The 27,157-nt window shown below is 41.0% G+C and overlaps 1 protein-coding gene across 1 annotated transcript in view; it reads right to left on the bottom strand.

The window, feature by feature from the left end:
- Positions 1 to 3,894: 3,894 nt before the first annotated feature.
- HAPLN1 (hyaluronan and proteoglycan link protein 1) overlaps positions 3,895 to 27,157 on the bottom strand; it is a 65,644-nt gene continuing 42,381 nt past the window's right edge. Inside the window, exons 3-5 of the mRNA XM_027813113.2 lie at positions 24,955 to 25,326; positions 15,621 to 15,923; positions 3,895 to 8,063 (exon numbers count right to left, since the gene is read on the bottom strand). Coding sequence (XP_027668914.2) covers positions 7,774 to 8,063; positions 15,621 to 15,923; positions 24,955 to 25,326 — 965 coding nt within the window. The 3' untranslated portion in view covers positions 3,895 to 7,773. The remainder of the gene's footprint in view (positions 8,064 to 15,620; positions 15,924 to 24,954; positions 25,327 to 27,157) is intronic.

Below are 27,157 nucleotides of genomic sequence, written 5' to 3'. Positions count from 1 at the left end.
AATGAAGATGGAGAGGAATGAAAAGAAGGGTTAAAAACATCCTGAATGCTAGTTTTGCGGTGAGTACTGTATTTTTCAGAACTAAATATCCCAGGAAATTCCCTCGAGACAAGCTGATGCAGTAAAGCTCAGCTATACTCGATTGCAGTCAGTAACAGCATAAAATCTTGTTTTAACTGGTTTTCCACATAAACAACACTCAGTGCATGCTAATAACACTGTGCTGCGCTGGTAACTGAACAAAGAAATGTATTGTTGGTTTTCTGTAATGAATGGACAGAAACCAAATTACCTGGATCTTTTGGAGCTGATTAGGATATAACGATGTGATGAAAACAGTATGATTGCAGTTTAGCACTGTCAGGTTGGGACACACTCTGATGAGCCCAAAAGCTAGTTTCAAACTTTATTTTTGTGTTGTCACCTTGACAGACCAATTTTAAAGCACATTTGTGAGACTGCTGAGCTCTGAGAATGTGTCTGGGAGGCGTTTGGCTTGATGTCCATCTTGGGGGAGGTTAGGCAAAGCGGGCTGCATCCTTCATTGACGTCTGTGTACGCTGCGGTACACCCAGCCTCCAAGACTGACCCCAACGCCGCCACCGTTATTTCAGCCCGGTACCTTCCTACAAGAGCTTGCAAAAGGCAGAGTGGGCTTTGGAGCACAACCTTGTGATTGCCCCCCAGACCACCTGCGCTACAGTAACTCGTTGACCAGTTTTTGTCGGATACTTCAGCACTGACCGGTGCCAGCCACCCCTTCCACTCCATGCTTTTTACTGGGCATGAAAGACCCAGAACAGAAGGGAGGATCCAGCATGTGTCTTCAGCTGGGCATGCCTCTCAAGCACAACAACGCGTACCAAGTTTTTTATGGAATTTAGAAGAGAAAATACTGATTTTTGTATGCGATATACTTGTAGATATAAAGATAGACGTAAAGCCAAAACCCTCCATAAACCTCACCTCATTGGATACAGTGGCAGCCTTACTTACTGCACCAGGAGCTGGAGGCGGCCTGTATTACCGGTACGAGTGCGCTGCATCCAGTACTGCTGGTGGCTGGACCTAACGCTGTTATGACATGCTGTTGGGCTGCTGTCCCTGCAGCCACACGCTTGCGGACAGCACTCCAAGTTGTCCATCTGTGCTGTGTCTGCATTGGCCAGTAATGCAATGCAACAGGAGAGGTGCAGTAGGCTGGAGCGGTTACTGCTCGGCTTCCTACATCTGCACAACATCGGTTATGGGCCTTTTTTCATCAGGCTGGGTTTTGATTTGGACACTATAGATGTGTCTTGAAGATGTCTAAAGGACTGAGGATTGGTCCAGGCCTTTATATCCCCCCTGTGGCTGGGGGGCATTTGATGTCCACTTCAGCCTGAGTTCCAATGTAGTTTCCTCCAATGGGAACCCAAATTGTGCACATCAAAATGACCCTCTAAAGCAAGACAGAGGGCAAGAAGTTGTTAAAGTATTACTGTCATTAATTTTATAAAGATATTACTGTTATATTATTAAGATATTACTATCATCTACTGTTCTTAGTTTGTGTTCTTAATTTGTTGGCTGCTTTCTGTCACCCTTTTTTTTTTTTTTTTTGTGGGGGAGTGGTTTTCTTGTTAATTTTATTTTAATTGCTGGTGAAAATAATAAACTCCAAAAAATCAGGAGCTCTAGCAAAGAACTAAAACTTCCAAAAAACTAGTCTTGAAAGTCAAGAAAAAGAATAGCCACTGGTGGCTTATGTCTGGTAACGGGGAATATAAATTAATTTTATGCCAGCATTTTGAAGTTTGCCATTCTAAGAAGAAGCCACTGATTTAAAAGCCAGTTCTGCTGAAATAAGGACTTCTTGTCTATTGTCTTTGAGCTGGAACTTCAAAATTTTGAAATATGATCTTTTTCTGCATAAAAGAAAACCAGAAACTTATTTTTCTTCTAGCTATTGCAGAAACCAGGATGAAATTAAGTAGAAAGCAAAAGACAAGAATTTCAGTACAGTGAAGAGCAGTGTGGGAAGTGAGGAGCTGAAATGTGTTACAATATGTCTTTTTAGTAAAGGATAAAACCCAAACTGTTCTTACTCAGCTAGTATTAAGGCATACCATTTTGGGTTTTTTTGCTGACCTTTAAAAAACAAATGAATCCATTAAATACCCACTGGACACACTGGAAAATATGCTAGTACATAATTCATTAGGCGAGTCCCATGTTAGGGCTGTTGTTATTAGTCAAACAATTGCTTGCCTCTGGCACAATATTGAAGATATAGATGGACTTTACATTTTACCCTGTTGTGGCTTTACGGATTGAGACATTCTTAGACAAAAAGGGGAAAAATATTAGACTCAAAGGACTTCTGATGAGAATTTCCTACTTCCAGTTTGAGGCTTGAGGAAGAAAAAGAAGAAATCCCTTCCAAACTCTTGGTTTACTATTAATCTGTGCGTGTGGTGTTGGTTTTTTTTAAATTACATATTTAAACTTGCAGCTTAATAATTACTGGGCAAAACATAACAAAAGCAAACTCAATGTGAAAGATCAGGAATTGAAGCATTGTTTTCTGTTGTCTTTCCTTTTTCTTAAAGAATCTTTCAGGTCACCCCTATTCATGGCATGGGAAGAGGAGTAATTATTTTTCACTAATGAATAGTAATTATTTTTCATCAGTTCACCTTGCCTTTCTCTTAAAATTAAGAGTATTTGTTAGGGTGGCTTTTCTTTGGTTTTGTGGTTTGGGGTTGGTTTTTTTTCCCAATTTGAGACCCAGAGAAATCTTGACTCTTTTTATATAGTGAATTACCTGGCATTGGAATTTTACTACTCTGCAGCATATTTGTTCAGCTTTTGTAACTTCTTCTGAAAAAGGGAGAAAGTGGCTAACAAACATGTAAGATTCAGCTTCTTAAAACCTTCAAGAACAACTAGCTGTTGTTGCTGTTGAACGGAAAGCTGCTGGTAGCCTACTACTTCATTTACTAAGTCTTTAGGTGAAAATGTAGACATTTATGGTTTTGTGGTAGTTCCACTAAGTCTTAAATCCAGTCACTTCCAAACATGAAGACAGTGTCTTTATTTTGAATAGCGAGCCATCATTCAATGGAAGCTGCTACTATTAAGGAAAATCCTAATATTGAGGGACTGGTTCTACCAAGGGTGGGTTTAATTTTAGGCGTAGTGCTGTAAAGTGAAAATGTCACTAATTTTAAAATTGTTTTAACTAAGTTGTGAGAAAATAAAGCATGTTTATCTCAATCATGTATAGAGATGTATACATAACGGTAATACAGATTTCCCTTATTCTGAGTGGTAAGTTTTCCAAAGCCCCTTTTCATCTATTTGATGATGATATACTGAAAGCTTCTGGAACATTAGTATTTCTCAGCAAAGTGGTGCAGCGTAGGTAACTTCCAGGGCTAACTCTCTGGCACAGACCAATAAAAGAATGCCAAAGGATTGTGATTATAGAAACTGAAAAGCTGGCCCAGTGCTCTGAATAACTAATTCTTTGCTTGGTATTGGGAATCTTTCTTGTTGCACGTTACAAAGAGTAACTATTGTTGGTTTTTAATTTCTAAGGCCATAGGATTATATAAATAATTCCATAAATTTTCCCATACAAGAAACACTGTTCTACATCCAATTTCTAGTGATGCATATACAGTTCAACACCAACCATTAAAAAAAAAAAAAAAGTCTTCCTTATTTATGCTTTATTTTATTTTAGAAGATGGCGGAGAACACAAAGAAGAAATAGGTACTTGCATTTCTACTTTCAAAATGCTTCAAAGAAGCATAAAACAAAGGTTTTGTAATATAGTTTATTTTTATTGTAAATCATCTTCACAGAGTAGTCTTCCCCCCTCCCCCCCCCCATCATTTAGTCTTGTAATCACTTTGTTTACTATGGCAAAGCATCCTTTCCTTTTTTTGTTTTCTGGGACAAGAGTAGAAGAATAGCCAGTCAATAAGAAGAAATCATCATATTGAAAAGAACAACACAATTTAATTGTTGTCAATTCATGGGCATTAAAATTCAGATACATTGTGAAATACAAGATAATGACAGAGAACATTAATGATTCTATTGATAGGATATTCTCTCATAAACAGAAAATAACACAGAATTTTATCCAGTTCTTAAGCTGCTTTTTAAAGTTTTTGTCCAAGCACCTAGCTAGCTTACTCGAAAATACGAGAATATCCTGACACTTGACATTACAAAAGGAAATGGAGTCAGTAGCTGTAAAAATAAATATAATTCATGTCTCTTTGTCTGTTTGTGCCCACTTCTCAAGTAATCATACACATTTTATGGGTTTTATACCTCCTTACATGAGAACTGATTTTTTTTTATACAAATGTATTTCCATCAAACTCTCCAATTAACTGTATCTGTTATAATAATGCATGATGTTGTATATCAACACACATACCTAAATCTAGCCTGATCCCAAAATAGACTACTGGGCTCTTCATAAGTAACATGATGAATGCAAATTCACATACTGTGACTCCATTACACAAACATATGATTCCTAGCAAGCAGTATCTTCAACGCGAACTTACAGGCATAACTGGACAATAAATTTGGCCATCTGTGATCGTGTGCCAGCTCAGCGTCTCTCTGGAGACCTGATTCCTTGTTGCCCTGTGGCCTCTTTGTGCTGCCAAGCTGGGAGCTCAGGGGCTTTCCCCGGAGCTGAGGGATCACCTGGGTGGCGCAGAGCCTGCTCAGCCACCGGCCCGGGGTATGGGTGATGCACAAAGCAGGGTGGGTCGGGAGGATGCTACACCCAGGCTGTCACAGCGGCAGCCTGGAGATACGGACACAGAAGGCATAAGCTAGCGCAAGCCTGAGATTGCTGTGATTTAGGACCTGACCAGCCATCTCCAGAGCGTTGCAAAGTTGGTGAAAGGCTGAATTCGCCTTTCCTGCAGTGCCTTTGGTCTAGCAGTGAGGGCACTTTAGCCAGCCCCACGAGTGGGTTGGATGTGTACATTTTTTATGCAGGCAAAATATAATCCCCAGTCCTGCAAAAAAAGATGTGTCTGGGTGAAACCCTGTGAAGGGTTTCCCTGGAGAGGTAAAAAAAAAAACCAAAAAACCAAAAATCACGAGGGTCTCTTCACCTCTGTGCAATAGGAAAACCATGCAGCCTCCTCCAGATCTAGCAGATCTTTGGGGAGGATAGAGCCAGCTGCATAAAAGGCTTGCCTCTTTACAGCAACTCTGGATCTAGCTGGGGTAACAACTGGGATATTGGCTGTAGCTTTTCCCATCTCACAAGCTCCCTGTCCAAGCTTCAGAAAAGACTATGATATAGTCCACATTTATTTTTTTTCCCCATGTTTCTGAAGGTTGGATTGGGAAACAAGATGTATTCCTCTTGGTCATGGTCCAGTCTTGCATACCCCATTCCTTATCCTGTACGGATATGTTCCATTTCTCTTTCCATTTTTTCTCCAAAGGGTTCAGAAAAGGTTCTGAATGGCCTGAGAAAATGTGTGAAATGGACACTGATTTAAAAAAAGGCTGTTCGGAAAAGATTACATGGGTTTAGGGGCTTGACCTGTATTAAGTCTCTATTTATAGCTAAGTGATAGAGCTTCAAGAAAATCCAATTCCTAGTGGGTTAGAAAAAGGTTGGTTTTGGCACCGAGACTGCTTCATCTGTATAGCATGAGCAAATATCCACAGTGGATACAAATATCCTCAGAAGGATGGAAATTTTCCTCTGAGTTTGATGGGAACGGGCTCCAATAAAATACCCCTTACACTATGGTATCTTCCCACTATCCTACCGCACATCATTCTTGATTTGTTCACAGAGTTTTAAAACAGGACCACAACCACTCCAGGAAAGAGATTTATTTACTCATGTCCATGAGAAAAGAACTACACCAAACCGTTCATGAAAGCACACCAGTTGTGTCCTACTTGGATAAATACCACTCTATCTCATTTAGATATGGAAATAATGGGAAGCTATAAAACTGCGTAATACAAATATTGGTCCTCTGAAATCTTCATAGTCAGCAAGCATAGAGTAGGAAAAAAGAGTTCTCCATTTTTAAGTGGTAGAACCAATACTGGATAGAGAACATCAACATTGCCTAAGAGATTACTCAAGACCAAGACCTTTTTAATCAGTGGCCTCTTTTTCTTTTTGATATCCAGCTTGAGACACCATAAAGTGTAGTAAATTTTCAGAAAGTCTTGAGCACCCACTCTCTGAAAAACTGGTTGCATTAAGGTATCTGAAGATGAGCACCAAGAATTGCTGCATCCAAAATAAGTTTGCATCAGAAATCCAAATTCCCTCAAACTGGTATTTAGGGAGGACCTAGTGCTTTAAGCAGCTCTGAAAATCCTAGGCACCATGCACAGTGTGTGTTTATCTCTGACACTGGCAGATAAAGGTAAACATCTCCCACCGAGACCACTGCAGATTTAGTGAAAAGAAGTATTTCAATAGCTTTTCCCTGTTAACTCTAAGGAGGATTAGCTAAATGATTCAGGGCTAGCAATACTATTTTTCCACTGATAGTCTAAAAAACAGATGTACTTTTCAGATACAAATGAGATGTAAGGAAATAAAGTCTTTTTTTCTCTTCTAAGCCTTAATAGCTGGTTTCAGATTTTATTTGATAATCTTGTTCTAAGACTTCATAATTTTCATGGTTTTTTTTCTAATTTTTATTTCTTGTGATGTGTAAATAGTTAAGAAATAGCAAATATTGTAATGTTCCTTTGTTAAGACAATAACATTTCAAAGGCTAATGTAAAATCAAGCTGCTAAATTTTACAATTTCTCTGTCCAGCAGTTCATTTATACAACTGCCCTGAGTAGATGCTATATGCTGCTTAGCAAATGGCCTTTAAGAGTTTAAAAATAACTCAGTAAAGCTACTCAAAGATAATACAACACTTCTTAGGCATCTTTAATTGGAGTTAAGAAGAAAACACGGTTTCCTCATTAGTTAATAATTCACTCCCTCAACAATGATTTATACATGACAAAAACACAATTGAAATGTTCAGGAGAACTAACTGTGCTTGTTCCTGTGCATGGGACCGTGAGCTTGTTTTTCAGAAAGGCAGGATTTTAAATTGTAAAACTAGTCCTATTTGTGTGAACTGTTTTAGCTGCTTTTGTTAAATGTTGTGTTGTTCCCCTGTGAAACCAGTGAAAGCATTTATTTCCCAACATACATTGTTGCGAGGCTTTTTTTGTAAAACCTCACTGATCCCCTTTAACAAAACAAACAAACAAACAAAAATCTTATTTCAAAATTCCTGATATAATCAATTTGCAGTGTTTCTCAAACTGGTACAAATATGTAAAATCTGTGCTTTTAAAAGCTTCTGCTTTGAGTAGCCTTACATTCCATAATTGTGCCTTAGCAATTGTCAAGCTCTATTGCATGGCCCATTCATGAAAAGTATATTTCATTGGAGTGATGTAGCTTAAAGAATTTGGCTCTAAAACTTTCTTACCTAGAGCTTCCATTAAATTATATTAATTTAAAATATCTATGGAATGATACTTTTACAAAAATACGAAAGCCAAAAAAAAAAAAAAAAAAAAACCAACCAAAAAAAAAACCCAAACCCCAAACAAATTAATGGGTTGAGTTTATGAAAATGACTCTTTACAGTAAGTAAAAAAGGTTTATCACAGTTTTGGTAACTTGCATGAGTTCATATAAAAAAAAAAAATTTCACATGTTCTTAATGGATTTAAAACTTTTGTGCTCTAGGTATTTTCAGTTGTATGCTCTGAAACAGTAGACACCATACAGCTTGTGCTTTTTATCAGGGAAGCCTACAAAGCGAACAGCTGCTTCGTTAGGACTGCAGCGTTTCCTTGGCCTGGAGATGGGGTAGCGGACGCTGCCGTCAGCCAGCCAGCCAGCATCGCAGCGGTCGTACCCCAGGAGCTTCCAGGCAGCAAATATCTGGCCAACTTTAGCAATCTGAGCTCCATCCTTCAAGCACGCCTGGACGGCTTCATCGTAGGTCAGCTTGGTCGGGTGAATTAGGTAGTAAAAACGACCTAGTAAGAGAAAGAAGGGGAAAAGGGCCATCAGCAACATGATTCAGATGGTGTGATAATGTAACGGTGGCTTTTGAGGAGAAATGGAGATGTTCCACTGCAGAACCGTATCAAAGAGTGGTTGGATCTGGACTGTGCAAGCTGGATGTTGTGCTGTTAAAAAGATCTTAATTTTTTAGTATGATGAGTTGGTAAACATCAGGAGGGGGGAGAAAAAAAAAAAAAAAAAAAAGCAGCCAGGTAGCTAAAAGAGACTATTTGAACAAAAAGAGAGTAGTGCTGTATTTATTTCTGCTAACTTAGCATGGTATGGCATCCCTACCCTCACTTGTATTCAGTGTATTCATTTTCATCCTCAGGTGCAGGAAAACAGGAGGAAAAAGATCAGGGGAGAGGGATTATGGAAGACACCCCGGGATTCGGAGGAGGGCCCCTGCTCTGAATTCAACTTTATGGTACCAGATGTGTTTAGCAACATGGTGACAATGATAATCCAGTGAAACCTCTAAGGAACCGTGTAGATTTCAGGCAAAGCGGACCCGATACAGCTGTAGATTACTGCCGGAGAAGGGAAACCAGTTAAACATCCAAAGCAGTGCACTTCTACATCACGCTCCCAGCATTAGCCTAAAACCCACAGGGGTTTTCCTCTCAGAAACATGGCATAGCAAGACCTGGCCTCTGATAGTATTTGGGTGAGGGTGGCTGGAGCTAACGCACACAGTCTTATTCTCTGACAAGGCGGTGACCTTGCTTCTGATTAAGTACAAGCACTTTTTTTTTTTTTTTTTTGTAAGAAAGCTGAGATATTGCACAGCTCCTTAGAAGCAAAGTTTGAGCCTGTGGTAGATCAAAACCATGTCTGTCGTAAGTCTTCATTAGCAGTGTCAAAACCACGTGCAGCAGTTCTGCAGTCCTGTTTCTCTTTAGGCATCAAAGGGTATATCTTCACTGTGAGATGGCATTGAACTGATAGCGCTGCTAAGAAAAATGTGCCTCCCTCTCAGCGTAATGAAAACATATGCAGTGAGTAAAGCTCAAAAAGGAAGTCTCCCCTACTAATCCATAATCAGCAATAATACTAACAATTTCATTTATCAAGGCAATTCATTGTAAGCCTTTCGTTCATTATACTTAGGGTTATTTATCATCACTGATTTGACAATTAACCAGGGGTGGGGTAGAAATTAATTGCAAGATTTTTTTTTTTTTTTAAAGGAATAATGATTTCCAAAAACTATCACTGCTTTTCAATCTGGCTGTCCTGTAAGAGACAAGTTAGATGAAAAACAAAGGAATTTAGTCATGTGGGGATCTTCTAATTCCAGAGCACACTCTTTACTTCTTAAGAATTATTAAGAATGTAAAGCAAAATTAAGAATGTGCCCCTGAATACTATCCTTTTTCTTCCTCATAAAAAAACAGGTAAGCACACAAACAGAATTCTGCTCAGTTTCAGATTACTTTCTTGGGGAAGATAAAGCAGTGAGCGAGATGAAGAATTATGTTAGCTCCGGATCCCTGCAAAAAACATGCAGCTTTTTTCTCAGTGTAGAAAAGTCAGGTCAGATGATGATATAAAGGTAATCGAATTACCTTTGTGTAAAGCTTGGAAATTGTATACTATGAAAGAACATTTTTTTTTTTAAAAAAAAAAGGAGTTTACATTGCAGCTGTGGTGGAGAAGAAACTTGAAAAAGATTTCATTGCTGTCAGAGACAGTATCTGCAGTATTTCCGCAGAAAACTGTTGAGAGTAGATAATCCACCCCTTTGTAAAATGCTTGCTGAACTCCATTTCACCAGGTTGAGAGCATTTACAAGGTGTTGCTAAAGGGAATGTTTATTAAGAGGGAACCTGTTCCTACTATGTTATTAAGAGGTTTCCCCAAAGCAAACAGGATTTCAGACTTAGGGTAAGAGGGATTTGAACTGATAGTATGTAAACTTCACCTAGCTTATTAGTTGCTCTTCAAACCATATGTCAATGGAATGTAATTTCCTAGGGATTTGCAGTAAGGTCAGGCTTTTGACATATGACGCCAGTAATAAAATCTCCTATACTCTGCCCCTTCCTTAAATAGGAGAACTTTAAAAGTAAACCCCACAGGGGTGCAGTGTGTATCCAGAATGTCTGATTAAATAAAATGTTGTTAATACACTCGGTACATATTTGATGGGTTTCTCCTGCTAATAGGTTAAAAGGGTTCCTAACTGTTCAATCTTAGTACTTATTAATCGATGTGGAAGGAGAGGGAGGCATTAACTGTCTCGCTGTCATTAGTATCTGGTAGTTGGGTCACTCCTACAGAGGATAAGCTTGCTTGATTTGAGTTCTCACATCTAAATAATGGTGCAGAGGGTTTACGCAAACCTAATCAAACCCCATCTATAATGGCTATTTTAGCCCATTTATTTATTTATTTATACCAATATCTTTATTTATACTATATATATTTTTATTTTTTCTAAATTTACATTCATATTATTATATTATATGTAAAAAATGAAACCATACAGAATAATTTATATAAAATTGTATATCAGATTAATTATTTATATTATTTATAACTCACTTTTGCTGTAACAGAACAGCTTAAAGAGGAAAATTTGAGCACTTGACCTAAATAGCCTACACCTTTGTGACTGTGGGAGTTTGAGGCATGCACCACCCTTGGAGATCTGTCCAAGCTCAGTTCTCAACTGGGAGATGTATTAGTAAGCTTTTATCTTGTGGCTGGGTATGCTAGACAGTGTGCCATCATCCTCAGTGGCACAGAAAGGCAGTGCCACCCCCTGCGTTATTTTCTGCAGAAGGTGTTAAGGCAATGCCCTGGGAAGGGTGTTCTTGGTGGAGCTCCCGGAGAGGACACCTCCACATGCGGCCAGCCATCAAGCCCCCAAGGGCTTGTGCTCAGCCCTAAGACTACTCCCAACAGCTTACTGGTTTCACTGGGGCAGCCCCTTGCTCAGCCTCATGGCTTCAACGCTGTGCAGGGGCAGAGGAGCAGAAGACCTGCCTGGTGGGTGGCAGCACGCACGGGAGGCACGCCGAGTGCAGGGCTGCCTCCGCGGGCAGCAATCGATGCGTACGCTGAAAAGCTCACAGCCACAGAAATCAGTTGTTTTACTGTGTAATATGCTCTGACTTGCGGTTTCATATGGCCACAGCAGGCATTCTCAGCAGCTGGTGGGGTATATCTGTGGCTGGCACAACACACAGACCCCGTCGTCTGCTCCGCAGGCTGGACCCAGCATATCTCACAGCGATGCCCAACGGCTGAGCGAGGCCGCTGCTCCTCAGAGTTTAAGAACATGCTAAAAATTTGTGTGAAGTTAGATGCTTTCCCTTCCTTTAATCACCAGGTCCTGATAAGTGTTTTGATCTCCACTGATCATCTCAGGTAACTGATTTTGAATGGCTACATTAAATATAGGGGGGAATATTTTTTAAAAACCCTCTTCCAGTGCCCCCACCCCCCAATACCAGCAGTGACTCCAGTGACTCAGAGGCAACCACTTCAAAGAAGAGGGCACGTAGTTTGATTTTGGGTGGGCTTGTTTCTCTTTTTGGAACAATGGCTACACGTTCCCAGTGATAAAATATTCTGCAATGGTCAGAGGAGCAGTCAGCAGGCATCATTCAGAGACAAATTGTTATACCTTTCTCTTATTTAAATGGCAGAGGTGGTTAGCTTATCACATGCATTGCTGTAACAGATGGGTGGTTTGCAGCTGCATTTCTAACATGATCACTAAAATTTATTCTTTGTGTTCTTAACTTTGTTAATGTGATACTTTTACTTGATCCTGCTAGAGCTGGTAACAAACAAATTATGCACTGTTGTTCTGTGCGCAAAGTATATAACAAAATGCATGTTAATGAGGCAAAAGTGTGATACAAGCTCTACTTACACCTTTCCTTCTTTGAAAATGCCTAATTATAGAGGAGATGTTAGACATGTTTATGTTTAGCTCACTCAACATGCTGTTTTCAGTGCAAAAGATTCCCATGGTTTTTCCTTTGAGAAACCCACTGTTCTCCTTCAGGAAGCCTTTGAAATTAAGCAAAGAATAACCACTCAGCTCTAGCATTATATATTCTTTATCCTGTGCCTTTTGGGCTCTGTGGGGGAAACTGCAACAAAAGGATTCTGCATTTATTCCCCCTGAACTGGTGTGTAGAAACCCAAATGAACCTTCTAGAGGGAATGTATGGAAGATGGGCATCCCTATTCCTTGGGACAGGGCAGGGAGAGAAACTGGGGTGGTCTGCAGCCCCTGCAAAACTACATTGTGGCAGGTTGTCCCACCACATGGGGCAGGAACCTTCAGCTTTCCTACAGAGAACATGGACTGAAGTGGCTCCTACTCAGAAGGAAAAGTGAAGGATAAATCAGCTGTGAAGGAGCAGAGCTGAGCCCTCAGACGTCAGGAAATTCCAGCATGGAATTTCCTAATTTAAGTTGGATAGTTCCCACTTGTGTATATTCATTTTCAATAGCCTTTATCAACACGAGGAACATAAAAGCAGGTAGGGAAACATGTTGCCATGCAATGGTTATCTCTATGCAGGCAGAAAAATTATGTTCTTTCACAATATTTTGATGGATTTCATGGACAGCATTATGTTAATGTTATTCTTTGCATTGTTTTATGAAACGCATTACTATATATTCTTATAAACTGGTAAGTGGTATACTGTATACTAAGTATATGAAAGATTTTCAGATTTTTGGCTTTGTTGCACAGACACAAAACCTGAACAGTTCCTCTGTGAGCCAATGGAAAGACTGGAGTATAAAGCAGTTATACAGACAGAACAAAATGTTCAAGTATTGCACTTACACGAGTCTCAGAAAAGACGCTGTAGAGGGTAATTTCAGAAAGTACTCAGATTATTTTATATTGTATTGCAGACAATCTGCTAGAGCAGTTTCCCTGTGCACGTAACAGGAGTGCATGTAGAATTCTTCGCTAACGATATAAAACCCCTTTTACCAGTCAGTATTTTTTGGTGTATGCTGCTCATCACAGATGGGTTCCCACAGTTCCAGAGTGAAAACACTGAATCTGGATTTGAAATCACTTAATTCATGACAACATTTTCTTTTTTCACCTTAATGCCTGAATGTAATTTTGCTGTCTTTCTTCTTCAGGTAAAAAACAAGCTTTGCATGTGTGTTAGACAGACCTTTTGGTCTGACTGCTGAGTTATTTAAAACCCAGTGTAAAACCTTTTTGTGTGTGTGTGTGTGTTTTTTGGGGTTTTTTGGGGGTTTTTTTTGGTATGATGCCTGAGATCATAATGTATTTTGGGGATTTATTTCCCTTAATTAACCCAGTTAGCAGAAATCTAAACCCCACGCACCCTCTTTATTCATAGTAGACCCCACAATCTTTGGGTTCTTTTTTTTTTTTTTAGTTCACTTTATGCTCCCCTGATCCTGGGGCTCCTGGCATTTTTTCCAGCTCCCTCACATAAAGCTGAAGGCTTCTCTGTTTCATACTGTCAGGAGACTCCAGCAGTCACTGCCACCGCTGGAAATGCATGGTGTCCTAACCACTTCTCATTTTCCTTGGCTGTTCCTGAGCTGAAAGAATCAATATCGGGTGTTGCAGAAATAGCTCTTTGCCTATAGCCACCATCTTTGGCAACTGCAACCTGGTGGCAAAAAGGGTTATTATAAGCTCTTCCATTTACAGTGAGAAAGCTAATGTAAGCTGTTAAGCATACGTGAACTGCCTGAAGTGTTGAGCTGAAAATAGGAAGCTGGCGTTTTGAGAGAGTGACTGGGTATTTCGGTAAGCCAGGGACACGAGTAGCAGAGGACACAGACAGCAGGGACGTGTGAGCATAACATCACCTGGTGAGCTGCTGATGAAGGAAATGGATGCCGAGAGAAGCAGAAGTCCAGATTTTCTGCTGACACCTTGAGAGACTTACATGGCACTGAGCTGCAGCGCGCTGGAAAAGGTGCTGCTCAGCTCTATAGGTCATCCTATCGCTGCACGGTACTCTGTCTTTAACAGGCACTTTAACAGGAGGTCAGTTTAACAGACTCACCAAGGATGAAATTAATTTCAGTGTCTTGTCTTTGATTTCTCTGCTACCTGTATAACTTATCCTCACCTTACTTAAACCCTCTTTCTCCCTCTCTCTTGCTGTATCAATGCACAGACCACATGTATCTGTCAGTACTTTTTTTTTTTTTTTTTTTTTTTTTTTCTCCCCAGAATGATTTTTCTCTTTCCTTAAGAGATACTGTCCAGTGGCTAGTGTGGAAGAGGGTGGTGGTTAGTGACCAGTAGTGAGAAATGTTTCCTCCGCAAGCATCGTAGGTAGTGCAGCTATTACATTTTAATTCTTTTTCCTTTTATCTTCCCCTCAGTACTATTTCTATAGTACAGTGTTAAATCTGCACATAAGAGATGAGCTCATACAGGATTTTGTGTTGGATAATGAAGCAAGAAAAAAATGAGCCAGCATTTCAGGGAATGATGCAGCACAACAAAAATCACCTAAACTTTGTTTTGGACTGCATCCACCCTAATTTAATATTGTTGATTTGAAGATCGGGGGGTTTTTTTGAGAGGGTGGAGCACTATTAACACTAGGGCATATATCCTGAGAGCAAGGCTAATCTTTATTTTTTGGTGTGCTGTAGGACAAAAATGCCTCATTGTGGATAAGCAATCTGTGCAGAAACAAAAAAGGCCATGCTCCGTGGTCTGGGTGGGCTGCAAGCCAAATGTGCAAAGTTGCATAGGAATTATCTGCAAGTATGATGCTGTAGAGGATTGTAGTTTCCTTTTGCACGTGTTTACTTGCAGCATTCCTTTCATTCACAGCAATGCTTTCTAAATCCTTTTCAGCCACTAGATTAAACCTGAAATAATAGCAAGCTGAGATCAAGTCATTTCATACCTAAAGTAACATCTAGTAATAGCAAAAAAAGCCTGCAATTGCTAAAATAAGGTTTAGTGCAGACCAGGCTCAGAGAAGAAGTGAACAGGCTTTTGGCAGTGTACTAAGATTAGGAATCTAAATTGTTAGGCATAAAAGCTAGAAATAGCTTTGCTGATAAGGAAGTATTAGTCATATTAGACCTGGTACAGAAGTAGGAGCTGCTTGACACAACAGCAGAGCTGAAGTAGAGATCAGAATTTTGTTTGGATTATATGTTTAAGTTCTAAAGCATCATAATTATAACTGAATTAAACAGGAAAGCTCAATTAATGAATTACAGGTTTCTTCATCACTGTAACTGAAATAAACTGGGCTTGTATCAACATTAAAAGAGTACATATAAATTTTAACGGGGTGAAAGTGGAGATATTAGAAACTCCTGCCAATACAAGTTCTGAATTGTAAAAACAATCTATGTGAACATGTGGCAAAGACAACTTCACTCTGTGCATGTGTCCTCGTAAATTCAACAACATTTTCCGAGCCTAACATAAGCTTTGAGAATTCAAACATTACTTGCTGCCGTTGGAGTTTCCTAAGCACAGAACGAGTCGTTTACAAGGTAGGGGTGAAGAGGAAGACTCTTACCATTGAAGTTTGAAGTAAAACAGAAGACATCGTATCGGCTTTTATCTTTATCCCAGAACCCGTAATTCCTGACCCCAGGCACTGTGTTCTTCCCTCCGCAGGGCTCCCTGGGCTTAGTGATGGGGTACTGCACGGAGCCATCGCTGAGCCAGCCGGCGTTGCACCAGTCCAGCCCTGACCTCCAGGCATCGTAGAGCTGGTCAAAGGAGGCGATAACAGAGTCTTGGTCCAGACACGCTCGCTGAGCCTCGTGGAAGTTTAAGTTGTAACGACCCAGCCGCGGAGCGTAAGGGAACACAACACCTGAAGTGGTAGAAAGAGGGTGAGTTACTAGGCACTGCAAGAGCAGAAGAAAGGGAAGCAGCATGCACAGTCACCAGAAGGAGAAAGAAAGGTTAACTCCATGATGTGTGTCAGGCTGATAAGCGGTTTTACTTCTGGGGAAAAGCACAGTCAGCACACATCAGCCATTAGGTTTGAGAAGGGGATAGGGCTGCCGCCTTCCTAGCCAGCTCCTCTCCCCGTAACCTCATCCCTTTCCCAGCAGGAACCGTGCCAGGTCTGCACGCTGCTCCCATCTGCAGCCTCTCTGTCCCCACTGTCACCTCTCCCACGTGCACTCCCAGAGTGCCTAAAGACGGGCAGAGATGGCTGAAGTTTTGCAGCTACGTATTTTTCCAGTTTATCAGCTGTTAAGATCATTTTCTCATTTTAAAAAAAGAAAATTAAAGCCCAGCCTGGTTCTATTTTTTTGTGGGATGGTATTTTCTGGCAGTCGTTTAGAAAGAAGAAATTGTAGTACAGAGGTACGTGAACTATTTCTTTTTACACATAGACATTAAAAGTGGTTTGATTGACATAAAAGAATGATATGGTCTTTGCATTGCCAAGATTTCCCAAGAGGTTCAAGACAGTTGGGTTTTGTTTGTTTGCTTTTATTTTATTTCACATTATCCTAGGAATGGGAAGTTATTTCGTGCCTGGCTTAACGGTAACATTTCAAGGCTGGATTGGCAGGAGTCATAATTTCAGTGTCCTGAGGTCTTGAAGTAGGGAATCTATGGGGAAATAAAATCAGTGAAGTCCTGTGTGGTTTTAGGGAGACTTCTCGGCTGTTTTCCAGCTGGTTTTTGGCAGTTTGTCACCACCCAAGGCGGGTGAGCTCCTCATAGAGGGCATCAGGGAGCACGGTTCCTTGAGCAGAAGTCAGGTTTCCTGAACTGCAGATGGCGAGCCATGTAGCACACAGCATGCCGCAACCTAAGACAACCCTAGCAGGGAAGCCACGTGGAACACCACCTTCCCTCGCTACCCCTACGGCTGCCAGAAGCACTGCCGCCAAACCGAAGGGCGCCTGCCAGAGCCGCTGCGCAAGGAGCATGGACCTGCCAGATGCTCCCTTCAACCCCAGAGAGGCAGCTGGCCCAAAGCCTTGTCTGCTGCTCATCGGTGGAGAGCCACCGCAGACAAGTATGGCAGAGAGACCTCACAGCAGAGGGCATCCAAGTGGAGATGGGCAATGCGGGGACACCTCCGGAACTGTTTCAGCAGCAACATTTCATTGAAGTCATTGCCCTTACCTGACAGATCTTTCCACAGTGCATTTTCCACCTTTATGAAAAAGATCTGCAGTTAAAGATTACTTCTTAAAGCACGAAATATCTTTCAAAAAATGCTGAAGACACACACACCACCCCCCCAACACCCCCATGTGGCTCTGATAAAAGTGAAGAGAGAGACTTGAAACAAAAGTTTGGATCAAATCTTTGGCAAGGTTCAGAAACTTAACCCAGATCTAAATTTTACAGTTGGCTTTAGCCCAGTTTCATAATAAGCTGAAATAAAACCGCATCAGGGAAGATCCAGCTCAAAATGTTTACTCTCAAACATCTCTGTAGAACTAAGTGCCGTAGGATGCAGAGGGACTGAAGACAACACAACGCATGAGATGAGCCAAAAACTTTACACCAGTGTAAACATCCATCCTTCTTTTTACTTTCTCCCTGCTGATGAATTCTTCTGCCTCTAACAAGTCCCTTCTCTCCAGGGCAATGTAGCACAGGATAGAGAAATTACATGACGGACATGCAAGAAGCAGTTCTTTCTGAACATGCAAACCCACTTCGGTGCCTATTCCACTGGTATCTTAATGCCTCCCTTCCTTCCCTCTCTCCCTCGCCCATCTATCGTCCAAGAAGTGTTATTTTCGTTAAACAGAATCTTTGTTATTACTAAACCTCAGTGACTTGGTCCAGGAAAATAAAGCATGCAAATCTAAACTTGGCAGGGTAATAATAAACAATATTTTGCTCTCCTTCAGCAATTAACTAGTGTCTGCTGAGGTTCTTTCCTCTTGTAAATCCTTTGTCAAAGGGCTTTTCAGTTATTAGCCGTTCTCAACTATAAAGCATGAATGTAATGTAACAGAACATGTACTTTTAACTGTAATTCATAAATAAAAGCTGTAGACGTCTTATATTTTTCTGGATCTATGTTTTCCCCTCCTCCTCCTCGCCTCTTTTTTTAAGAAGTATTTGTTCCCCTTCAGTGCTAATGGTTAGAACTATCACTGGCTATAATAAAAATGTAGCAAATGTCAGAGGAGTCCAAGCTTTATTACTTTATTAGAAATCCAATACTTACTATTTTTCCAGAACTACACTTCCCCAGACAACCAATTCCTTGGCCAGTACCTGTGTCTGATTTGCATATACATGTTAAAAAATCCCTAAATTAATCAGAGATGTTTATTTTTTAATCAAGTTCTAAACTTACATAATTACAAAAACTGAGCAACAATTAATTGGAAATTACTGAAATGGATTCCTTAAGGTTTCCAAAATCGCTTTTTAAAAGGCGTTAAATATGTATGTAAATTTGTTACAAAGCTATTTGAAATTGACAGTTCAGGACATAATGTTTTAATAACATAAATATGCACAAAACTGTAATATTAGCTTTGGGCTATATTTGGGTAGACTACATAGAAGCTGAATTTTGTTTGAGTTCATCTGCAGTACAAGCCTGCAACTGATTAACATTAATTTCACCCTGCAGATGGGGGTGGCCATTGTTGATTTTATAGAGCTAAATTGACTGGGTATGTGAGCTTTGCACTGTCTTGCATCTTTAGTATTATTTTTCTTCTTCATTTCCTTATCAAACCTAGCTGAAATTTATAGTTAGATCTTACTATTCATCTTCCTTTTGTTACAATTTAGGAGTACCGAACTTTCTAGTTAATTGCCAAACATCTTCTTCAGCCTTGAATCTTATAACCTATCAAAAGATAATCCATCCCATCTGTTCCCGAAAGGACAAAAGCTGTCCTGAGGATTGTTACTGTTCCCAAACTAAAGACCGAACCTAAACTCCTGACTCCAACCCTGTGTTTTACCACTAGACAAAACACCCGCTTCCAAACGTGAACAAATACAGCCTAAAGAATGGAGGAAAATAAAAATTTCCAGCCTCAGATGGTTAAATTCTGGTCAGTCTGTGGGAAGACTGAGCTGAGGGGCCTTAACTTGACCTTAGTGATTCGGCTCCCTACCCTAAGGAAGCAGCTGAGCCACTTGTGGAGCCTGGATGGGGAATATTAATTTACAACACCGACTTCACAGTGTGGCTCCTCTCCCAGCCATGCGGTTCTCTGGAACAGGTCCTACCCCCAGGGAAGGGCCTCCTTTCCTCCAAGCAAGAGCAGAAGAACCTGAGACACATCAATTCAGTGGAGAGTAAATCTCTCGGTGAAAGAGGAGGGCCAGATGAGGCTTGCTGAATGCACCTGTGGCAATGCAATCACAGTCCAGAAAATGACTGTTGTAATGGAAATTAGGATTTCTACCAAACTGGAACACAAGAACCGCATGTATAACGTGCCGTCCCCATATGCACACCTGTATTTCCATGAATGCCTTACATTCAGTTCCACAAATGCACAGCTCTGCTTAGGTTACTGTGCATTTTACGGAGTGCAAAAGAGGTGATATTTGCGTGTCCTCCATAAACTACTTGCATTTCAGAGTCTAACGAGCAGGTAATCCCTAAAATTCAGTGCAAGTTCTTTGCGATTACTCAGTCGCTACAGGCATGTTGCCAGCGCAAGGGGCTGCAATGGTTACCCAAGACAACAAAGTGAGGAAATAACCTTAGAAAGCTCAACTCCTGTAACAATTTATGGGTATCTATTAAGCCACCACCATGCACAATTAGCAGTTTTAAGAGTATTTACACATCAAAATAACACAATTTTCTGTTGACCCATGTGGAAGAAAAAGATCTTTTTACAGCCAGGGTAAAGAAATGGACTTCTTTGAGTTCTACCCCAAAGAGAAAAGTAAGATTTCCTGTAGCCAGTGTAAACACGGGGTAACAGTAGTGTTTGCTATATACTGCACTGTAGGGTACAGTTTTATGCTGGCAGGTCATACACCTGATGGCAAAAATTTCCATGCTGCATTTCTAAAATTGTATAAAAAGCGCCAAATCCCTCTCTTTCTTTGGGATTCTACCCCCATTTGTCTGCCTGTCAGGACTGTCAGATACCTGATCATTCAGCCACAGGGTGGGACACTGGCTGCCGGCAGGTATCAGTCTCCTTAAAAATGAACCTGAAGCCTGAGGTGGTGTTTGTTCAGCCCACCGCATCCCATAACCGACCTGTCAGTGGGGCTGCTTATTTCTGACTAATGCAGGCATACGAACTAGGCTTATCTGGCCTGGGAACAGATTATTCCCTTATTTTTCCATAGTCTTTAGCAAAATTTGGAGGCTGTTGTCTTTCCTGGCTCTCCTTAGGCTAACTAGTCCTAATTCTTTTAGCATTTTCCTTTTGGGTCATTATTTCCAGATAGTTTTTTGCTGCTGTATTTTGAACTTTTTACTTCACCTGCATCTTTCAGGTGCCATTACTCACAGCACTTGTAAACACAGCTGTGTCTGCAAAGACCTGTTACCGTCTCACAGAAAGAATTACATCGGTCTGTCATGACTGACTGACTCTTAACAAACTCCTGTTGTCTTTTACAAGGCTTTTTGCTGTCTTCTAGGGATCCACAAATAGTGTGTCCTATAAAATCAGTGTTATAGTAGAGAGTACAACAGATTGCCACACAAAGGATATTTAAAATAGCTCTTCGTGTATGACTGTAGCAGCAACACACAGAATAAACCAGTATGACACACAGTATTATGCTAGGTCTGATCTCTCCTGCTGTTGAGAGCATGGAGCTGGTTTCATATTGGCTTAAGCTATGAAATCCCCATTGTTTATACCCAGCTTAATAGTGAATGACTAGATTAGAAAATGATTGCTATGACACTTCGGAAGAACTTTTTATATGAAGCTTATGGATTTGTTTGATGTATTTTGAACTAGAAAGTCTGATTTGGAAAGAGATGCCTGTTCTTTTTCTAACTCTGTCTTGAACATAAAAGCTAACATACCTCTAAGCAAGACCATAAAACCTGATGGGTTTTTTGGTTCCTGTGGAGCCACCCAAAGAGTTGCCTTCAATCTAGAAGCAGCTTCCCACCAAGATTTTTAATGGCTTTACCTAGATCTGCCTATTTCTGGTACTATTGAAGGTACAAAGTAATTATTTGATAGCCTGTATCGCAAAACTAATGTGTTCAGTTATCACCTCTCCCTGGAGACAGAGACTATTAAAAAAAATTCTAATAGAGCAAAAATCTGCCTTTGGCGCTGTCGTGTTGTTCCGCTTTCTTTGTCACCTGGCCCATGAATCTCACAAACAAACAGCACACAAAATCTGTGCCTCAGCAGTAGAATCGAGGGCCAGTGCTGGAGCCTTTGCATGCCCGGGAAGCTGAAGCACACAAACCTGATGTGGCCAGATCCATCACAGTGCCTAGTATTGCTAAGAAGGGGAAATAGTAAAGCACTAACATAAAGAAAATTTAGTCTAGCGCAGTAAATCACCAACATAAAGAAAATCTAATGTAAGCTGAGAAACCTTTCTTTACTTATGACTTGGGCAACAATAGCTACCTGCCATAGGAGACTGCTTAATTTGTTAAGGTTTTGACTCTCAGAAGAGTGTAAAGCTAATGATCTATACTTTCTGTGCAGGAGGAGAGTAAGGCCAGGTTCGTGAGAAAATGGATCTGGTGACAAGGCCAACGTACAAAGCGTCCTGCTCTCTGCCGTGCTTGACATTTCTTGTGGCCACCGTGCCCAGACCAACCCTCCTGCCCTTAGACCAGTCCTGGTACTTCAGGCTACAAACAGGATGATACTCTGACATGACTGAATAGTTCTTAAAGCTGGTGGCTGCGAAATGGTGAGTGAATCCCAGTCCCGACCTTTAGCTGCTAGACAGCACTGTCTCACTAGTGTAGGGGGAAATGGCATGGTTCTGCATTAAATAATAGTAAAGAAAACACACCAAAAACATGTTAAGGTATATAACAAACAGAGACCGAACCTAATTCCACTGCTTTTTCAAAGCTAAAAGTACCCAATCATTACAAACAGTCTATTTAATGACAATCCTAGGAGGCCTTTAAGTCTATAAGAATAAAGCACTATCTCATTTGGAGAAGAAAAAGGTCCACTGAGGTAGAGGCCAACTATTTTCATATTGATATATTAACAGGCTTTTTGCCTAGCCAAAGCTATACCGTTTGTACAGTAGGCTCACACTGGAGCGATCAGCTGTTTCGCACTGCTAGTGGGCATTCCTGGTTATAAATGGTTTTGTTTTGCTGCCAGTTAACATCCTTAGGGCCATCATCTCAGGACATCAAGATATTGATGCAAATCCTTCCCACTGTGAGATTAACCTTATTATTTATAACAAATGTAGGATGTTGCGATGGGCTGATAGATTTTTCTTTTTCTCCAAAGATTGATTTTTTTTTTTTCCTTGATCTGTTCTGCATGGCTCAGAGACATGAAACGGCAGTTAAAGCCAGCACTACAGAGAGCTGCAAATGAGGTGAAAAATATACACAGGAGATGCAGACAGAGTATGTTCCATCACCTATATATGCCCGTTGTAAACAGAAGTGTATTTTAATCATCATTTTAGAAGGAAACTTTACTATAACCTAGACCCAGAGTGACTGGATTTAGCTGCCATACGCAGGACTGACACTGAGACAGTAACCTAAAGGTTACATTTTACCTTGGGCTTTCACAAATGAAGTTTTCCTGTCAGTTTAGGAAACATCACTCTATAACGTCAGGAGGGAACAGCCTTACACGTCCCATGTCTGACAAAAACCATTAAAACGACATTGTTCCTTACGTTAGCCAGACACTAGTTAAAATATTAAAACTTTCCTTTGAGCACAGATTGGAACATACTTGGTTGAAGACATAAGATTCCTCCCATCCTTATGAATTTCCTTGTTTTGGAGGGGGTGGGGGTGGGGAACAGGAAGGAATGGTGCTGTCATACAGGACGGGCTGGAGTTGGCATATTTCAGAGAGAGACACTGTAGGGTAACAGCAGTAAGCTAGAGGGGACAGTGTCTACCAGGAGGTGGGACCCAGACCTTGTATCCAGTGGGCTGGTGCTATACCACAAAACAGTCGCGGTAACAATACATAGAAAATCTCCTTTTTTCAGCTGTGTTACTGAATGCAGTAAAGATTTCTCATTGCTTTCTTACTCTAGTGTCAACCAAATATTGCCTTTCAAATGCAGGTCTGCGCACATGCAAAAGCACCGAGCTTCAGGCAAAACCTCCCAACCTGCCGCTACAGCCGTCAGCATCTCCCCTTCCCCAGGCTCTCCTGGCACAGCACAAAGCATTTGTACTGGAACATCCTCATTTTCAACACTTTCAACAGCAGAAAGATAATGAACTTTTGCTTCAGGGGCAAAATGCTAAGTGGCACCAGACAAGTATCTGATCCAGACGTGTGGTGTGATGAACACTTCAAAGGCTTTACACTGGCTCTGACCCTTTTACACTGCCAAAAAAACCCCATAATGCCGTAAAACGCAGGCAAACCCCAGGATCTGATGGGGAACAAGATATATAGTTACTTATCTGGAATATCTCGAAGCCTGGTGAGAGGTATGTACTTAGGATGTAAGCAAACTGCCAAAATAATATTAATGAATACATTGAGCATCCTTGATTGCTTTATCTCATAAGTTTGAAAAGAACAGTGTGCATTCCTATTAAAGATGGATTACATGAGGTGAAACAACCTAAGTTGACTATCCTGCCGGCACAGAAACTGTGCAGGTCCTTTCTGCACATAGAAACGGAAGGCTTCAGCAGCCTCCAACCAGGAATGGAAAAATGGATGTAAAGGAGTAAGCTAAGCCCATGACATTTATTTGGTTCCAAGAACCACTCAGCCAGTATTACTTTGCAGGGTAACTATATAACCATCACGATGCACAATAACCCTCAGTGAAAGAGCCACCTATTTCACCCACTTAGAGGTGTGAGAGCCAAGGGTTTGCTTTTCTTCTTTTCTTTTTCTCCCTCACTACTTTTCACAGATAACATGGCTGTTATGAAGTTCTCTCTGGCTCATGCTTCCTGGTAAGCGTGAGGGTGAGGGAGACATCTTCATGCAATGTTCAGGTTACTGCCTAGCTCAGTGCAGTATTTTGAGGGAAGAGGAAAAATGCTGGTTTACATGCATTGAACCTCATAAAATTTATCTGAATTTCCTAAGAGTAAAGGAATGCTGAATATTTGGCCCTCTTGAAACCTGTTTCACTAATTTTCCTAATGATTTGTACTCTACTGTTTTCACGAATATTGCTGAAGGAAATGACTACAGACTATATGTTGGAGTCGTCCTGGCAGGCAATATAGAGATCTTTTTTATGTAATTATAAGGCTGGAAAAAACCAACACCATTGTCTCTGGAAAACTACTTTAATATTTTTTGCCTTTGTAAGAAGATTTGTATTTGCTTGTTAATCTAAAATGGCCTGAAGTTCTGTAAAATGGCTGTTACGGGAATATTTAATACAATTTTGCCTAAGTCTCCTGTAAAAACATGCAATGACTTCTGTAAAGTGATAGGAGCAAATTAAAAACATACAGAGTTCTTCATACTATCTTTGGTCATTCTTTTTTGGGTCCCCTCGCACCGGGTCTCACTGGGAGCTGAATATGCCATATGGTAGCATAAGTTATAGAAGTCCTAATGTTCTTCTAATTTATGATCACTGTCATGGGCTGTCAGGCCAAGATCCCCAGAGCACAATGAATCCAACTTCTCAGTTTGCTGGGATCACTGACAATACAATACCAGCAGTATTAGGACAAAAACCCCAGGTATTCCTTAACACCATGCAAATCTGAATTTATGTATAATTCAGGCGTTACCTACCTTCCAAATTCAGAGCTACCACTGCTGTGTCATCCTCTAATCCTTCAATAACCTCACACTTATATCTTCCATAATCCTCCAGTATTATATTTGTGATTATAAGAGAGGCATCGTTTTCACTGCTTTCCCTCAGAAACACTCTGCCTTGGTAGTTTCCGTAGCTCTTTCTGTGGTGTCCCATTGCAACAAAGACGTCCACTTCTTTGAGGTAATCTGAGGTGAGTTTGGTCCACTTGACCCGGATTTTGTGGGTTCCTGAGCCAGCTGTTGATGTGTGTTCATGGTAAAATTTACATGGCAGTGTGACATTGCCACCCCGGTGTGAGAAGATTTTAGCTTGCTCTGCTACCACAAGTAGACGGGGTCCATTTTCTGCTAGGATTCAAGGAGAAAAACAGAAACAAGAATTAGTCGGGCAACCCACCTTTTAAAGAATGGATATGATCAATGCCATTACAACCATCTGCAATATTATATGTTAGGTCTGCAGGATTGTTTCCCTGCAATCATTTTGTACCCATGCAGTAGCAGGGTGCATAAACCAGTTATATATAAATGTTTACTTAGCGGCAAGTATGTCTGCGTGTGTACACTCCCAGACAGGCAGAGAGGCAAACTGGTTTGCAGCATGGCCCCGCCATATAGCACAGGTCATCCTATATACTCCATAGTCATAGAGTTGTATAAACCTATTTACAGAGTTGTACAGCTGGTGGATGGATGCCATCATCCATAAAAGGTTTCACACAAACATCCTGTATTTCCCTGCATGTTGCTCAAGAGCTGTCTATCAATGCTGAATTTTTTTTATTTTTTTTTTTGTAATTCAGTTTTCACTTATGGACTCACTTATTCAAGCAGCAGCACACAAAGCACCTCACGATCCGGGATGCAGTGTATATCATATTCACAAAAAAAGGAAAACCATTACTGTATCAAACAGCACTGTTTATATTGACATGAAAAGTGTCAGCATGATTCTGCACTGTCTCATTTTTTATTTCTATTTTATTCTAACTATTGAGTTTGAACTCCTCTTCTGACATACTTCCACTAAAGGAAGGAAGACAACTTAATGTTCAAATGTAAAATCCAGTCCTCTCCTGCCCACTTTCTCCATCATCTCAATCTGACTTTTCCTCATCTGTTTTCCTCATCTCCTTCAAACTTATCACTATTTTATCTTTGCCATTTTGATCTCCCTTCTCACACAAACCCTCATTTAACTGGCTGGCCCCTCTCCTCCTCACCCCCAGCCCATGCTCCCTGCTCTCAGTTCTCCCTAGGAGGTCACTACAGCTGATGCTGCTCTGTGAAATCATTATCTTTAGGACAGCCAGCCCCAGCAGGTGCTCGCTTCCAGCCCAGAGTCTCTGCAGCTTGACAGGCTGTGCTGCCTTGGGAAAACCCTGCAAAACACAGATTTCATGGTGGCAGACGTATCCAAAAGCAAGAATATTTCCTCCTTTCATTACCTCTTGCCTCTGCTCTCATGTGCAGTTTGCAAAACTGATTTATGGAGGTCAGCGCTTCTGCAGATATTCTGCCTCTATCACCGAGGCACCGACCGGGACTAGCAATGAATCACCAGTGCTCTGCTCGCCGGGAAAGAGTTACCGACCTTGCTCTACCTAACAGATCGTGAAGAAAGACTGCAATTTCCTATATTTGTTCAGCAAGTCAATGCAACCACCTAGAAATGTCATTTCTGACCCTAAGGCTTGGTCTGGCTCTCCAGCACCAGCAAAAGCCGAGGCTCAGTTCCTGAAGGTGGAGGCTGCCAAGAGGCTGCCCCTACGAAGGCTAGCAGGAATTTTCTGCTGGCACGTGCAGGGATGAATCTGGATCGATAGGACAAAACCACAGAAACATGTACAAAAATATCATCAGCCAGAGAGAGGTGTGGATAACTGAAAGAGGGAGGGAGTGGGATGGAGGTGGGCTGGCACATGGAAGTTTCAGTGAGGAGCCCACCAGTGAGTAGCATCCCACCCAGCCAGCTGTCTGACCACAGCACTGAAAAACCCTGCGGTGTGTCTGCAGCCATGGAGGTGCAGGGAAACGTCAGTATCTGTAGCTCATAAATGCCACCAGACACTCTGAGGCTTCTGAGTCTGCAGGCTAAATGATACACTCACCTGAACTGCAGTTCCAGCTTGAATTCACTATCTGCCCGTGCTGGCTACACTAAGCAGCAGAAGAA

This window comes from Falco cherrug, chromosome Z (assembly GCF_023634085.1).
Source record: "Falco cherrug isolate bFalChe1 chromosome Z, bFalChe1.pri, whole genome shotgun sequence".
Classification (NCBI taxonomy): Eukaryota; Metazoa; Chordata; class Aves; order Falconiformes; family Falconidae; genus Falco; species Falco cherrug.
This window is presented reverse-complemented; position numbering and strand designations above follow the sequence as displayed.